At 42.6% G+C, this 14,999-nt stretch overlaps 1 protein-coding gene across 50 annotated transcripts in view; it reads right to left on the bottom strand.

Annotated features, from left to right (window-relative positions):
* The window catches only part of LOC118373607 (BCAS3 microtubule associated cell migration factor-like), a 222,985-nt gene that overhangs the window by 201,328 nt on the left and 6,658 nt on the right, over positions 1 to 14,999 (bottom strand). For all 50 annotated transcript variants that reach the window (XR_008139533.1, XM_052521480.1, XM_052521501.1 and 47 more), the window contains exons 5-7: positions 12,321 to 12,427; positions 5,593 to 5,674; positions 2,585 to 2,657 (exon numbers count right to left, since the gene is read on the bottom strand). Coding sequence is in view for 49 of the 50 variants with exons in the window: in XM_052521480.1 (XP_052377440.1) it covers positions 2,585 to 2,657; positions 5,593 to 5,674; positions 12,321 to 12,427 (262 nt within the window). In the remaining variant the exon portion in view is untranslated. The remainder of the gene's footprint in view (positions 1 to 2,584; positions 2,658 to 5,592; positions 5,675 to 12,320; positions 12,428 to 14,999) is intronic.

Here is a 14,999-nt window from a genome sequence, read left to right as displayed (position 1 = left end):
AGTCTATTATCATACATATACTAACTTCTTAGAAGCATCGAAAACAGGCGAGCCCAATAAAATAAAACTATGCCTTGTTGCCAACTGACGCACATCACACCTACCAGTGGTCATGGTTACCAGCAGCCATGGTTAGCACATGTGGAAACTGGATTACAAGTGTGTGTGGCGCAGTTCAACTTTGACCCACCCAGAGAAAGGCTATTGATTTGGCTTGAGAGTTAATGGACTGTAACGCTATTTGATGTCATCAGGAACAGCAACTTTCTTTCAATATTGGAAGGCCCTGTGCTTGCACATAGAATGACATATAAACTCACATTATCGGATCTGTATGGGCTTGTAGTGTAAAAAGCCCCGCAGCGGTCTAAGGCACTGCATCGCAGCGTTAGATGCGTCACAACAGACCCGGGTTCGAACACAGGCTGTATCACAAACGGCCATGATCGGGAGTCCCATAGGGCAGCACACAATTGGCCCAGCGTCGTCCGGGTTAGGGGAGGGTTTGGCCGGGGGTGCATTACTTGGCTCACCGCGCTCTAGCGACTCCTTGTGGCAGGCTAGGTGCCTGCAGGCTGACGATGTCATCAGTTGAACGGTGTTTCCTCCGACACATTGGTGCAGCTGGCTTCAGGGTTAAGCGGGTGGGTATTGAGAGGCGTGGTTTGGGGGGTCATGTTTCGGAGGACGCATGACTTGACCTTTGCCTCCTGAGCCCATTGGGGAGGTGCAGCGATGAGACAAGATCGAAATTGAGGAGAAAAATGTGGTAAAATACAAAGTATATATATATAACACAGTTGAAGTCGGAAGTTTACATACACCTTAGCCAAATACATTTAAACTCAGTTTCACAATTCATAACACTGAATCCTAGTAAAAATTCCCTGTCTTAGGTCAGTCAGGATCACCACTATATTTTAAGAATGTGAAATGTCAGAATAATAGTAGAGAATGATTTATTTCAGCTTTTATTTCTTTCATCACATTCCCAGTGGGTCAGAAGTTTACATGCACTCAATTAGTATTTGATAGCATTGCCATTAAAAATTGTTTAACTTGGGTCAAACGTTCCAGGTAGCCTTCCACAAGGTTCCCACAATACGTTGGGTGAATTTTGTCCCATTCCTCCTGACAGAGCTGGTGTAACTGAGTCAGGCTTGTAGCCCTCCTTGCTCGCACAGGCTTTTTCAGTTCCGCCCACAAATTTTCTATGGGATTGAGGTCAGGGCTTTGTGATGGACACTACAATACCTTGACTTTGTTGTCATTAAGCCATTTTGCCACAACTTTGGAAGTATGCTTGGTGTCATTGTCCATTTGGAAGACCCATTGGCGACCAAGCATTAACTTCCTGACTAATGTCTTGACTAATGAGATGTGGCTTCAATATATCCACATAATTGTCCTGCCTCATGATGCCATCTATTTTGTGAAGTGCACCAGTCCCTCCTGCAGCAAAGCACCCACACAACATGATATTTCCACCGCTGTGCTTCACAGTTGGGAGGGTGTTCTTCGGCTTGCAAGCCTCCCCCTTTTTCCTCCAAACATAACGATAGTCATTATGGCCAAACAGATTGATTTTTGTTTCATCAGACCAGAGGACATTTCTCCAAAAAGTATGATCTTTGTCCCCATGTGAGGTTGCAAACCGAAGTATTGCTTTTTTATGGCGGTTTTGGAGCAGTGGCTTCTTCCTTGTTGAGCGGCCTTTCAGGTTATGTCGATATTGGACTCGTTTTACTGTGGATATACACACTTTTATACCGGTTTCCTCCAGTATCTTTACACGGTCCTTTGCTGTTGTTCTGGGATTGATTTGCATTTTTCACACCAAAGTACGTTCATCTCTAGGAGTCAGAACGCGTCTCCTTCCTGAGCGTTATGACGGCTGCGTGGTCCCATGATGTTTATACTTGTGTACCATTGTTTGTACAGATGAACATGGTACCTTAAGGCGTTTGGAAATTGCACCCTAGGATGAACCAGACTTGTGGAGGTCTACACATTTTTTTCCTGAGGTCTTGGCTGATTTCTTTTGATTTTCCCATTATGTCAAGCAAAGAGGCACCGAGTTTGAAGGATAGGATTTGAAATACATCTACGTGTACACCTCCAATTGACTCATTATGTCAATTAGCCTATCTGAAGCTTCTAAAGCCATCATTTTCTGGGATTTTCCAAGCTGTTTAGAGGCACAGTCAACTTAGTGTATGTAAACTTCTGACCCACTGGAATTAGTGAATCAAAATTAATGATAAGTGAAATAATCTGTCTGTAAACAATTGTTGGAAAAATGACTTGTCATGCACAAAGTAGATGTCCTCACCGACTTGCCAAAACTATAGTTTGTTAACAAGTAATTTGTGGAGTGGTTAAAAATGAGTTTTAATGACTCCAACCTAAGTGTATGTAAACTTCTGACTTCAACTGTATATATACACATATATACCCACACACTTTTGTGGATTCAGTCAAGTCAGTCGCTGATATCAGACACCACCTTCCAAACTGCATCTCCCAGCATAACCCATCCCATATCTCAGGAAGCGATGTGATGAGGGATGTGTACTGTACTCACCCCAACGACCCAGTGCTCTTGCACACCCCCAGGAGAGGCCTCTTGTCCGCAAAACCATCAATCATCAGCGGACCTAGGAGGAGAAGAGAGGATGATGAGGGACTGACCGAGAGCAGTGAAACAACTGACCAACACAAAGAGGAACATTCATCATTAGGGGGCCCTATGCATGCGAGACAGGCCTGTTGTGTAGTGGGCCCGAGACAAAATATAAAATAGAACAAGAGAGACCATCTCATTCCTGTCAACTTGGGAGGACTCATCCCCACCAACCACAAAATAATGCCCAGGTTCACATGAAGACTTATGGGGATCAAATATATTAACATACCAGCATGGAAGACATTAAGAGGAGAGAAACAGAGGACCAGAAATAGCACTCTGCGCAACATGTTGAACTCAAACCATCTTTCCCCTCGGTATGGAGGAGAGGAACAAGAGGGGGAAAAAGAAAGAGAACGCCTTCAAAGCTGAGGAGGGTTTTGTCTCCCTTTGTGTTTAATTCTTCTGGTTTTGGAGGGGAAATTACAGTATGGTAAAAGCCAAGTGGGCATATTTAGATTCAGTCAAAAATGGCACCCTATTCCCTACATTGAGCACTACTTTTGACCAGGTCCCATAGGGCTCTGGCCAAAGTAGTGCACTATGTATGGACTTAGGGTGCCATTTAGGACACAAATTTAGGGCGGAGGAGAAAACATGTTGCATTAAGTCTACAGAGCCCATATTTCCCTTAATTGTCACATTCTTAAAGATGGTGTTGGGAGGGACGGAGTGGAGGGATGTGGTGTGTGTGTGTGCGTGTAGTGGGAGTCCAGATTGAAGAAGATGTTAGGCCTGTGGAGGGGAGTCATTTAGCCCTGACAGTAATCACTGTGAGTTCCTGTGGTGTGACCGTGCCGTGTGGGAGAGCCAACATGCCGTCCTCAAACCCCTAACACTCCCAAACACAGCCTTTCTTCTGCACTCATATTTCTGTCATCAAACATCACAACGGGTCACCATATTGAGCTGTAGGCAAATATGATTACCCCGAAAGACCAAAGGGTTTCATTTGAACAATGCATTTAGGAAAATAAACAGTTTCTGTAAATACAGTCAGGAGAAAAAGATCTAGATCTAAGATCTCATTACTAGTGTTGACTACGCTTTGATTATGAGTGGACTGTCATTTTAGAGATATAGTTTAGCTCATTCGACATACAAATTCGACAATTGTATGTTTGAGCGTTGAGTGCGTGTTTATCTCATTTATAGAGAAAGGCAAGTCTAAACTTAACATGTTTGCTGTTATAAATTATAGAATTTCCAGAGCCGTTTCAGTAATTAGGGCTTTAATATGGAGGCTGGGCCTCTGGGTCATAGGAGTTCAGGTCCAGCACAGAGGACCAAAAAACACAATACTATTACTGACATCCATTCTACTGTTCAAGAGATCAACAAAGGACTCATACATATTAGGGTCACTTTTCATCAATGCTCATCTATTGTATTGTGAATCATTTTGGTAGGCGTATGTATGGTCTATACCAGAGGACGGAAAAAAATAGCAGAAGTTACAAACTCTGGGATGCTGGACTGATAAACGGAACGCTCTCTTTGGAAAACTGCAACTTCCGCCTCTAATCCCAGATGGGGCCTTTTGCCTTTTTTGAACCGACACCTATTTTCAGGACTTTCCAAACCCGCCCACCCAGGATCCAGACTAAAACAATTGGTCTTTTAACAGCTCACCACAGAGCAACACTGTTTGCGCCCGGCTGGGTATAACAGATTGCAATCAGTGTCTCTCTCTCCCCCGCTAGTACAATTCATTTTTATTTTAGCGGTCAGAGAATCACTCCTCTCATGTGTTGGGTATCTGCTGCTTCTTATTACTGTCTGTGGCTTTCATCCCCGTCCAGGGCCCTTTCAATGCTGTCATTGTGCATTGTTGAAATCTGCCAAAGGACCGGAACACAGAGCAAGAACAAAAAGCTGATTTTCTCACCAGAACGCCACATGCTAGAGTTTTGTGCTTTTCACTTCATTTCTGAATTATACCTGCAGTGACAGAAAATTCTAACTTCATGCCTGGAGAAAAACTCATTGGCGGAACGAGGGAAATCAAATTGTGTACCGGCTTTAGAGGATGTGAATGCTTATGCTTCTATATTAGATAAAACTGTGTCTGTCTGTGAGAGCGGTCCATAGGCAACCTTGAGTTGATATTTCCCCTCTGCTTTCCTTTTGAAGTCTCTGGTTGAACATGATTAGATCAAAACCTTGGACATGTTTTTCCCTGGCCTGCTTCTCTTCCATACCTAACCTTTAGAAATGCTATTACCCCCGTAATACAATGCGGCCAATGAGTTACTTGTGCGAGAAATGCTGGTGGGGGGGGGCTCTGGCACTTCATTCTGAGCCAGCTGAGGCCAACAGTAATCATTCTTACAGGACTGCCTTTAATATTAGCATAGGAACAGGAAGAGAGGGGCTCCTGACTATTGACAAACCGGGTAGTCTTTAATTAATGCATGGTATATCACTGCAAACAAACAGCATAAATTGTGACACACTTAACTTCGTTTCAAGAGCGGTCCTTGAGCGCTGGCGAGAACAGATTTGAGTTTAAGCGCTTACATTTTTTACGGAGGAGGAGAGATTCATGGCCGTGTTGAAACCCACGTCAGAAGAAAAACAAGACCAGTATACTTCAAAACGCATCAATTCAACTGCAGAGCGTTTTTCTTCCACTTTGCAGATTGGGTGGACAAATATTCGTGGATAGACAGAAGGTTAACGTGGATAGACAGAAGGTTCATGTGGCATGACAAGCTGAAAACAGCTGAGCTTTTCTACTGATTTCTAGAACGACAGCATCTTGGAGACTTGAGTCGCTGGGAACGACATCACTTACAATGTGCATCACATTCAGAGACAGTCCGATGTGAACCCGTAGAACGACATAAAAACGAAATGTTAGGGTACACCAAAAAGACGGCAGAGGTAAGCAGGTAGATACTCACTGATATGGGGCGCCGGCAGGATGTGGGCAGCTCTCACAGGTCCGTGGCGCACAGAGAAAAGCTCCTGGGCCTCCCCACCCAGCTACAACAGAAAGGGAAAAAAAGAATAGAGCAAGTTCAACAACAATATAACAAGTAAATGTAACAAGTCAAAAGCTTTGAGACTATATTACAGTGGCTGGTCAGCTTTTTCTCCCGGCCTTCTGACATACATGCATACAATGAACGCTCAGTCTAAAACCATTCATTTACTCTGATTGCTTTTAAATAAAGGAAAGGAAATTTAACAAATGAATATATATTTTTTAAAGGCTTTAGTTGGTGTGCAAAAGACGACATTGTTATTTTACTGTGGTTGCGGTGTTGTTTCGTCAAAGACACTTGGACAAGCGAACACCAGCTGAACAGAGGGAATAGAGCTCGGCAGGGGGGAAGCCCGCCTATACAATGTTAGGGGAAACACTTGATAAGAAACGGTTAACAGTTGGCCATAGTCAGCAGGGCTGGAGTTGTTCTTTCTGATGACACTAAACTCCATGCGCTCGGTGGGGTGACCACTAGTTAAGAGAGATAGTCACTCCGATAATCAATATGGCCATACTTCCAATTAAGCCTCAGTGTCCTGAGGAGCCAAGTCAGCTCCACATACCTACAGTACTGATATCAACGCTACACAACCACAAACTTACAGCTCCGGTTTGGATGGAGGCTAAAGGGTTAAGAAGTCGGCAGCAGGGCAAAGTCAAAAGACAATGTGGGGGCCCCTGACCGGAACAAAGAGAGATTTGTTCACACTGTAAGAAAAATAATCTATTCCAACTGCGTGGAAAGGGGCTTGTCGAGGAGGGGGGGCTGGTGGTTGAAGTGCCAGCCAAACCGCACATTAATAGCCACCAAGAAAGGTCCCCAAAGCATTGCGATGCAAACAAGCTGCCTACTCTTTCTGTGACCGAGCCAACAGAACAGAACGTGCTGCAGAGTCTGATAACCAGTCAGTCAGCTCAGCTGATGACTTTCAAAAGAGCTATGATGACTGACATCTAAAATGCTTTAAACAGAACTGAGATCAAACATAGCCCAACATATAGTAACTCAAGAATAATAGGTTAGAAGATAGATACTGTTCTGGAAATAGTGTTGACACATTGACATTTTGAACATGTCCGCCACATCTGCTGTGTAGGCCTATATCCCGTCGTTCTGGGACGCTACAGTATCTATAGCTGGAGGACACCAATATATTTGAGGTTATTGTAGGTTGCTTCCCATCTTTACTTATGTGTCAGATGCAAGGAGAACTGTTAATGGAAATAAATCTGGTAGCTGTGTCCCTGCTCTATGCCACGGAGATGCAAGGTTATCCCCTGCATTAGGCCCCAGAGAGAGGCTTGTATAGTCAGGTCAGAACACTTGCGTGGTCTGAAGTGGCTCTGACGTGTGTAATGGTGCATTGTTTTAAGCACTAAACCCCATTTTTTTTTCTTTTTTTGCAATAAATTAGTGAAATGTGCATTATCACAATACTGCTGCCCTAATCCGCGTGTCTTAAGTAGATAAGCACATCCGAGGATGAACGCTCTTTTCGCAATTAGTAGCCTCTTTTCGAAGTGGTGAATCGGGCCATTGTTTTTATTAAAAGTGCAGCTCGGCCCAGTGACAATCGACAGATTAGACTAGAGCACAGATAGAGGGAACAACTGGGACTACGGTGTGATTCCTATGGCAAATGGAGAATAATGAAATTTGCCAGATTGTGTGTTGTGGAGGGGGTTTGGATAATAATACGGCGGGCATTGAGCATTACCCCACAGCTCATCCTTTCTTACACGGCTCTGTGTGACATGACAGCCAGGCATCAACATCTATCTCTGTTCTCCGCCATTACATTGGCCGCCTGCCTACAGAGCAATATGCCAAATTGCTTCTTCGTGTTTAAAAAAAATGTTTTTCATTTTATTCATTTAATTTGTTGGTCTGGGTGGGATGTTTTCAAATGGAAACTAGTGTGTTGTACACTGTTCTAATCTGTAATACCCCTCAGTTGTGACTCACAATATCTGGGCCATATTCACAAGTGAACATAGACAGGACACACTGCATGACATATTGGTGGGGGATGAATATGATTAGTGAATAATGATGAATAATTTCAAACAAAAATAAAGTGGTTTTGGGATCCTAAAATAACTGCAATTGATTTAAATGTTAGTTTCCATCATGAGGGACACACAACAAGCAAAATGGGACACACACAAAGAGCAACGTCTGGTACTAAGGACACAAGCAGGGGCCGTTTTCACTGTTGAGCTACAAAGCAGACTGCAGACCAGCAGTGATAACTTTACACCCTTTTGGAAACCGATGAAGCTCATAGCCAGGCAGCCGGTGGAGACAGGGGAAAATATCAGTGTATCTGGGACTGTACTCAGGCTAGTTTTAATAATAACAGCACCCACACAGACACCTCTCTTCAAAGCTGGTCATTTCCCCCAACACCTACTCAGTCCAACAACTTGCCCACGCTAGTCTTGGACTTATCTGCCTGGGGCCTGGCAAGCGACACCTTTTCAGTCAAAGATCCCTGGCTATCTAACAAGACAGTAATACACAAACAAACTCCCTCTGTCAGTGTGTGTGTGTGTGTGTGTGTGTGTGTGTGTGTGTGTGTGTGTGTGTGTGTGTGTGTGTGTGTGTGTGTGTGTGTGTGTGTGTGTGTGTGTGTGTGTGTGTGTGTGTGTGTGTGTGTGTGTGTCAATCCTTGATCAACTGGTTTTGAAAAGGAACTATACCCAACTCAAGATGGTAATAGACTATAAACTCAACAAAAGAAACATCCCTTTTTCAGGACACTGTCTGTCAAAGATCATTCGTAAAAATCCAAATAACTTCACAGATCTTCATTGTAAAGGGTTTAAACACTGTTTCCCATGCTTATTATTCAGTGAAAAACAAACAATTAACGAACATGCACCTGTGGAACGGTCGCTAAGACACTAACAGCTTACAGACAATAGACAATTAAGGTCACAGTTGAGAAAACTTAGGACACCAAAGAGTCCTTTCTACTGACTCTGAAAAATAACGATGCCCAGGGTCCCTGCTCATCTGCGTGAACGTGCCTTAGGCATGCTGCAAGGAGGCATAAGGACTGCAGATGTGGCCAGGGCAATAAATTGCAATGTCCATGCTGTGAGATGTCGAAGACAAAGCTACAGGGAGACAGGACAGACAGCTGATCGTCCTCGCAGTGGCAGACCACGTGTAACAACACCTGCCCAGGATCGGTACATCCAAACATCACACCTGCGGGACAGGTACAGGATGGCAACAACAACTGCCCGAGTTACACAAGGAACTGAGAGAGGCTGGACTTGTAGGCCTGTTGTAAGGCAGGTCCTCACTAGAAATCATCGGCAACAACGTCGCCTATGGGCACAAACCCACAGTCGCTGGACTAGACAGGACTGGCAAAAAGTGCTCTTCACGGTTTTGTCTCACCAGGGGTTCATACAAATACAAATATTTACACATGTTAAGTTTAATGAAAATAAACACAGATGACAGTGAGAGGACCTTTCTTTTTTTTGCTGAGTTTATGTAATGCAGCAGCACATCTGCAGCTGTCTGGCTATGGCCCATCTCGCCTCATTTATTCTGGATGGTACCATGTAGGCAGGCTAGCGTAGCACATCGGTAGCTGGCTGGCTATGGCCCATCTCTCCTCATTTATTCTGGATGGTACCATGTAGGCAGGCTAGCGTAGCACATCTGCAGCTGGCTGGCTATGGCCCATCTCTCCTCATTTATTCTGGATGGTACCATGTAGGCAGGCTAGCGTAGCACATCTGCAGCTGGCTGGCTATGGCCCATCTCTCCTCATTTATTCTGGATGGTACCATGTAGGCAGGCTAGCGTAGCACATCGGTAGCTAGCTGGCTATGGCCCATCTCTCCTCATTTATTCTGGATGGTACCATGTCGGCAGGCTAGCGTAGCACATCGGTAGCAAGCTGCCTATAGTCTCTCTCCTCAATTCTCGGAAGAGGTGCGTTAACAACAGACACATTGTTCATTGTGTGTGTATGTCAGACAGTCTCCTGTGTTAGTGTGCGGAGGGAAAGAGTGTGTCATTTCCCTCGTGGCCTGTGGATGTTTAGAAAGGATTAAGGAATTAGTCTGTTCAGAGCTCATAGGATGTACAGTTGAAATGGGAAGTTTACAGACACTTAGGTTGGAGTCATTAAAACTCGTTGTTCAACCACTCCACAAATTTCTTGTTAACAAACTATAGTTTTGGCAAGTCGGTTTGGACATCTACTTTGTGCATGACACAAGTAATTTTTCCAACAATTGTTTACAGACAGATTATTTCACTTATCATTCACTGTATCACAATTCCAGTGGGTCAGAAGTTTACATACACGAAGTTGACTGTGCCTTTAAACATCTGGAAAATTACAGAAAATTATGCCATGGCTTTACAAGCTTCAGACAGGCTCATTTACATTGGAGGTGTACACGTGGACGTATTTCAAGTCATACCTTCAATCTCAGTGCCTCTTTGCTTGACATCGTGGGAAAAATCTAAAGAAAATCAGCTAAGACCTCAAATGAACCAAACATGAACCAGGATGAACCAAACACCTGAAGGTACCACGTTCATCTGTACAAACAATAGTACGCAAGTATAAACACCATGGGAAGAAGCAGCCGTCATACCGCTCAGGAAGGAGATGCGTTCTGTCTCCTAGAGAGGAACGCACTTTGGTGCAAAAAGTGCAAATCAATCCCAGAACAGCAAAGGACCTTGTAAAGATGCTGGAGGAAACAGGTACAAATGTATCTATATCCACAGTAAAACGAGTCCTATATAGACATAACCTGAAAGGCCGCTCAGTAAGGAAGAAGCCACTGCTCCAAAACCGTCATAAAAAAGCAATAATACAGTTTGCAACTGCACATGGAGACAAAAATTGTACTTTTTAGATAAATGTCCTCTGGTCTGATGAAACAAAACTGGAACTGTTTGGCCATAATGACCATCGTTATGTTCGGAGGAAAAGGGGGGGGCTTGCAAGCCGAAGACCACCATCCCAACCGTGAAGCATGGGGGTGGCAGCATCATGTTGTGGGGATGCTTTGCTGCAGGAGGGACTGGTGTACTTCACAAAATAGATGGCATCATGAGGCAGAAGAATTATGTGGATATATTGAAGCAACATCTCAAGACATCAGTCAGGAAGTTAAACCTTGGTGGGTCTTCCAAATGAACAATGACCCCAAGCATACTTCCAAAGTTGTGGCAGAATGGCTTAAGGACAACCAAGTCAAGGCTACCTAAAATGTTTGACCCAAGTTAAACAATTTAAAGGCAATGCTACCAAATACTAATTGAGTGTATGTAAACTTCTGACCCACTGGGAATGTGATGAAAGAGATAAAAGCTGAAATAAATCACTCTCCACTATTATTCTGATATTTCACATTATTAAAATAAAGTGGTGATCCTAACTGACCTAAGACAGGGAATTTGTACTACTATTAAATGTCAGGAATTGTGAAAAACTGAGTTTAAATGTATTTGGCTAAGGTGTATGTAAACTTCTGACTTAAACTGTATGTTAAGTTTGCATGTTTCTGTGACAGCTTGCACCTGAAACCTGATAGTCCTAAATGGAGGCCGTTGCAGAGTTGCGGGTTATTTGTTAGGTTTTGAGCTGACAAATTCCTCTAATGATTTTCCAAGAGAATTTCTCAATATTCCTGGAAACAAATTTACTGTGGTTGAAAAAATGGTTGTTTCAAAACAGATCTTTCAAATAGCCAATACATTCCCTCCTTGTTGGGCTTTGATATTAACTCTAAAGAATACAAATCTGGGTGAAAAGAAATTGCAGGAAAAAGTTTAATGCCATTACCACTACTACGTTTCTCAGTAAGTGGTTTCTTACTTTACTTCAATCCATATTCATCTTCATAAATATTTGACCCTGGGATGAGACAGGTCACATCAAAACAAACCACCTTCTAAGAATATCAAATGTCCTCCATCTTGTTGGCTAAGTCTACCTCATCAGTGACAGGCGAGGAGGAGAGGAGGAAATGAGTGGCCAGTCTCTCACCTCCATGATTTTCCTCACCTTGTGGAGGCCTGTGCATGTCTCTACTGCGGAAGTCTGCTCCATGTGGGTGCAAAATAGTGATGTGGGGGGTGATAGTTACATATTGGGATATTATTTTTGACAATATATCATTTTGACAATATCGCAATATAACTTTTGTGCTAGTTGGCTGCACAAAAGGCGCTATGTGTCCTGTATTTGTGGGACCTGGAGAGAGTAGTGTCCTGTGGGAAGCACCCACCCTGCTCATCAAATGTAAACAGCTCTACACTTGAAATATTTCATTTGGACACCCACAACACAAAGACCCGCATCTCATATTTCAACACCCACAACACAGATCCTAGAGAGACCATTTGTGCAGAAGTTGCCAGGACTTGGAATTGCCTGGAGCATTTTAAGAAGAGAATAGCTGTAACGCCCTGGTATATCCTGACATCTAGTGGGGGACAAGGAGTACTGGAAGTCAGATACGATAACGTCTTTGTGGTCTGTTGTCGTTGTATGAACATCTTTCTATTGACTTCAACACCAACACCAGTTGGTTGTGTTACTGGTGGTCTTTATGTTACAGGTGGTCTTTATGTTATAGGTGGTCTTTACTCACGGATATGCTCCAGATTTGCATCCCGTCGGCGTAACCAATCATGAGGCAGAGAGGAGGGTCACTGCTGCCACTGTGCATCTCCAGGAACTCTGGGGAGCGGGACGTATCTGATGGACACACAGCAAAACATACAGGGATGTTATACATTTATATACGGGGAAAAAACAAGAGCTGGCGCACACCCAGAAAAATGTGTTTGTGTGGAGGTGCTGACCTATGGCGAATAAACTATTAAAACTACCAAAATAAGATATATTTATTATCACCTGTTCATGTGGGAAAGTCTACGTAGGAAAAACGAAAAGACAATTAAAATATTGCATAGTTGAACACCGCAGCTCAATCAGGTGTAAGAACATTGACTACCCAGTAGCAGCTCACTTTGTTGAAGCTAACCATTCCATCTCCTCCTTCAAATACACAGGCACTGAGCATGTTACTCTACCACGGAGAGGCGGTAATGTCGAGATCCGACTACTACAAAGGGAGGCTAACTGGATAACCTATCCAAAAACATTGACCCCTAGTGGTCTCAATACTGAGTTTGATCTCAGGCACTTCTTATGAACAAGTCTTATAATTGTATATATTTTTTCTACAGCTTATAAGCGTACACCTAATATGTTCCCCCTGTTGATGCTAATATTATGTACAATATTCAATTATGTTTCTATATGATTAAAATAGCCTAATATATTTAATGTCATAAAAACAATAGTTTAACAGTTTCACTAATTAACTTAATCATTATGACACACCCCTCACTAGCACTAATTGCACTATTTGTCTACATAACCTGGTACAAGTATTTATGACATTACCCTGAAGAAGGCACATGATGCCGAAACGTTGGTAAAAACCCAATAAATTACTGGGAGTTTATATACGGACTGTGCGACTCTATTTTGATAGTTTATACATTTCTATTCAGACAACTCTGTAGACTGATTAAAACTTATTTTGATTTGAATTGACTAATCCAAACCAGGGCATTTCTGTAGCAGGCTGCATCCCAGAGACCCAGACATCATAACTGTTGTATGTGCCTGTTTTATGTATGCATCTGTGTCGGTGTCTCTCCCCGCAAACATACATTGAGATTACACAACAGTAGGAACACCTTCCTAACATTGAGTTGCACAACCCCCCCAGCACCTACAACCATAACCCTTTCAAAAGGCAGACACATCTTTCGTCTTGCCCATTCGCCCTCTGAATGGCACACACACAATCCATGTCTCAATTGTTCCAAGGCTTAAAAATCCTTCTTTTAACCCATCTCTTCCCCTTCATATACACTGACTGAAGTGGATTTAACAAGTGACATCAATAAGGGAGCATAGCTTTCACCTGGTCAGTCTGTAATGGAAAGAGCAGGTGTTCTTAATGTTTTGTATATTCTGTGTATAATCAGTTTATAAAATACATTTTACTGCTATGTGTGTTGCTGCTATCTAAAATGATGAATCCTGGTCCAAAGAAACATGAAAATTTGTCTTTGTCATGTTCAAAAATATTTTTGAATGAACTGTTTCACATTGTAGAACAATGTTTGGGGTTTAAGTGTTCCAGTACATTCATTTAAATAATATTCAACCCTAGCTACTTTGAATGTGTGTCAACTCTATGGAACCATTTGCTTTATATTGACCATGCAAAGCATGAACAGTGAAGTTCTAATTGAGTCCTCTTCAAAGTGGTAGAATGTTTTATAAACACAGCCAATGATGCTGTGTCTAATCAACACATCTGCTGTCAGATTGAGGGAGAGATCTGGTGTGCGCGCACACAAACACACGTGCCGCTGAGATACATCAGGCCTGTCACTCAAAGTCCTTACAAGAAATGAACCATCAAATGGTTGACAAAGAACGCCTGCTAAAGGAACTAATCATGTGTCACATTTAAACTATTTTCTTCCCAGGCATTGTAAGAAGAGGCCACTTATCAGCATATTTCAGTCCACTCAAAATATTCTAGAACCTGTTATTTATTTATATATATATATATATATATATATATATATATATATATATATATATATATATATATATATATATATATATAGTGCCTTGCGAAAGTATTCGGCCCCCTTGAACTTTGCGACCTTTTGCCACATTTCAGGCTTCAAACATAAAGATATAAAACTGTATTTTTTTGTGAAGAATCAACAACAAGTGGGACACAATCATGAAGTGAAACGACATTTATTGGATATTTATAACTTTTTTAACAAATCAAAAACTGAAAAATTGGGCGTGCAAAATGATTCAGCCCCCTTAAGTTAATACTTTGTAGCGCCACCTTTTGCTGCGATTACAGCTGTAAGTCGCTTGGGGTATGTCTATCAGTTTTGCACATCGAGAGACTGAATTTTTTTCCCATTCCTCCTTGCAAAACAGCTCGAGCTCAGTGAGGTTGGATGGAGAGCATTTGTGAACAGCAGTTTTCAGTTCTTTCCACAGATTCTCGATTGGATTCAGGTCTGGACTTTGACTTTGCCATTCTAACACCTGGGTATGTTTATTTTTGAACCATTCCATTGTAGATTTTTCTTTATATTTTGGATCATTGTCTTGTTGGAAGACATCTCCGTCCCAGTCTCAGGTCTTTTGCAGACTCCATCAGGTTTTCTTCCAGAATGGTCCTGTATTTGGCTCCATCCATCTTCCCTGTCCC

This window comes from Oncorhynchus keta, chromosome 1 (assembly GCF_023373465.1).
Source record: "Oncorhynchus keta strain PuntledgeMale-10-30-2019 chromosome 1, Oket_V2, whole genome shotgun sequence".
Lineage (NCBI taxonomy): Eukaryota > Metazoa > Chordata > Actinopteri > Salmoniformes > Salmonidae > Oncorhynchus > Oncorhynchus keta.
Note: the sequence above shows the minus strand (reverse complement) of the source record. Positions and strands in the feature narration are given on the sequence as shown.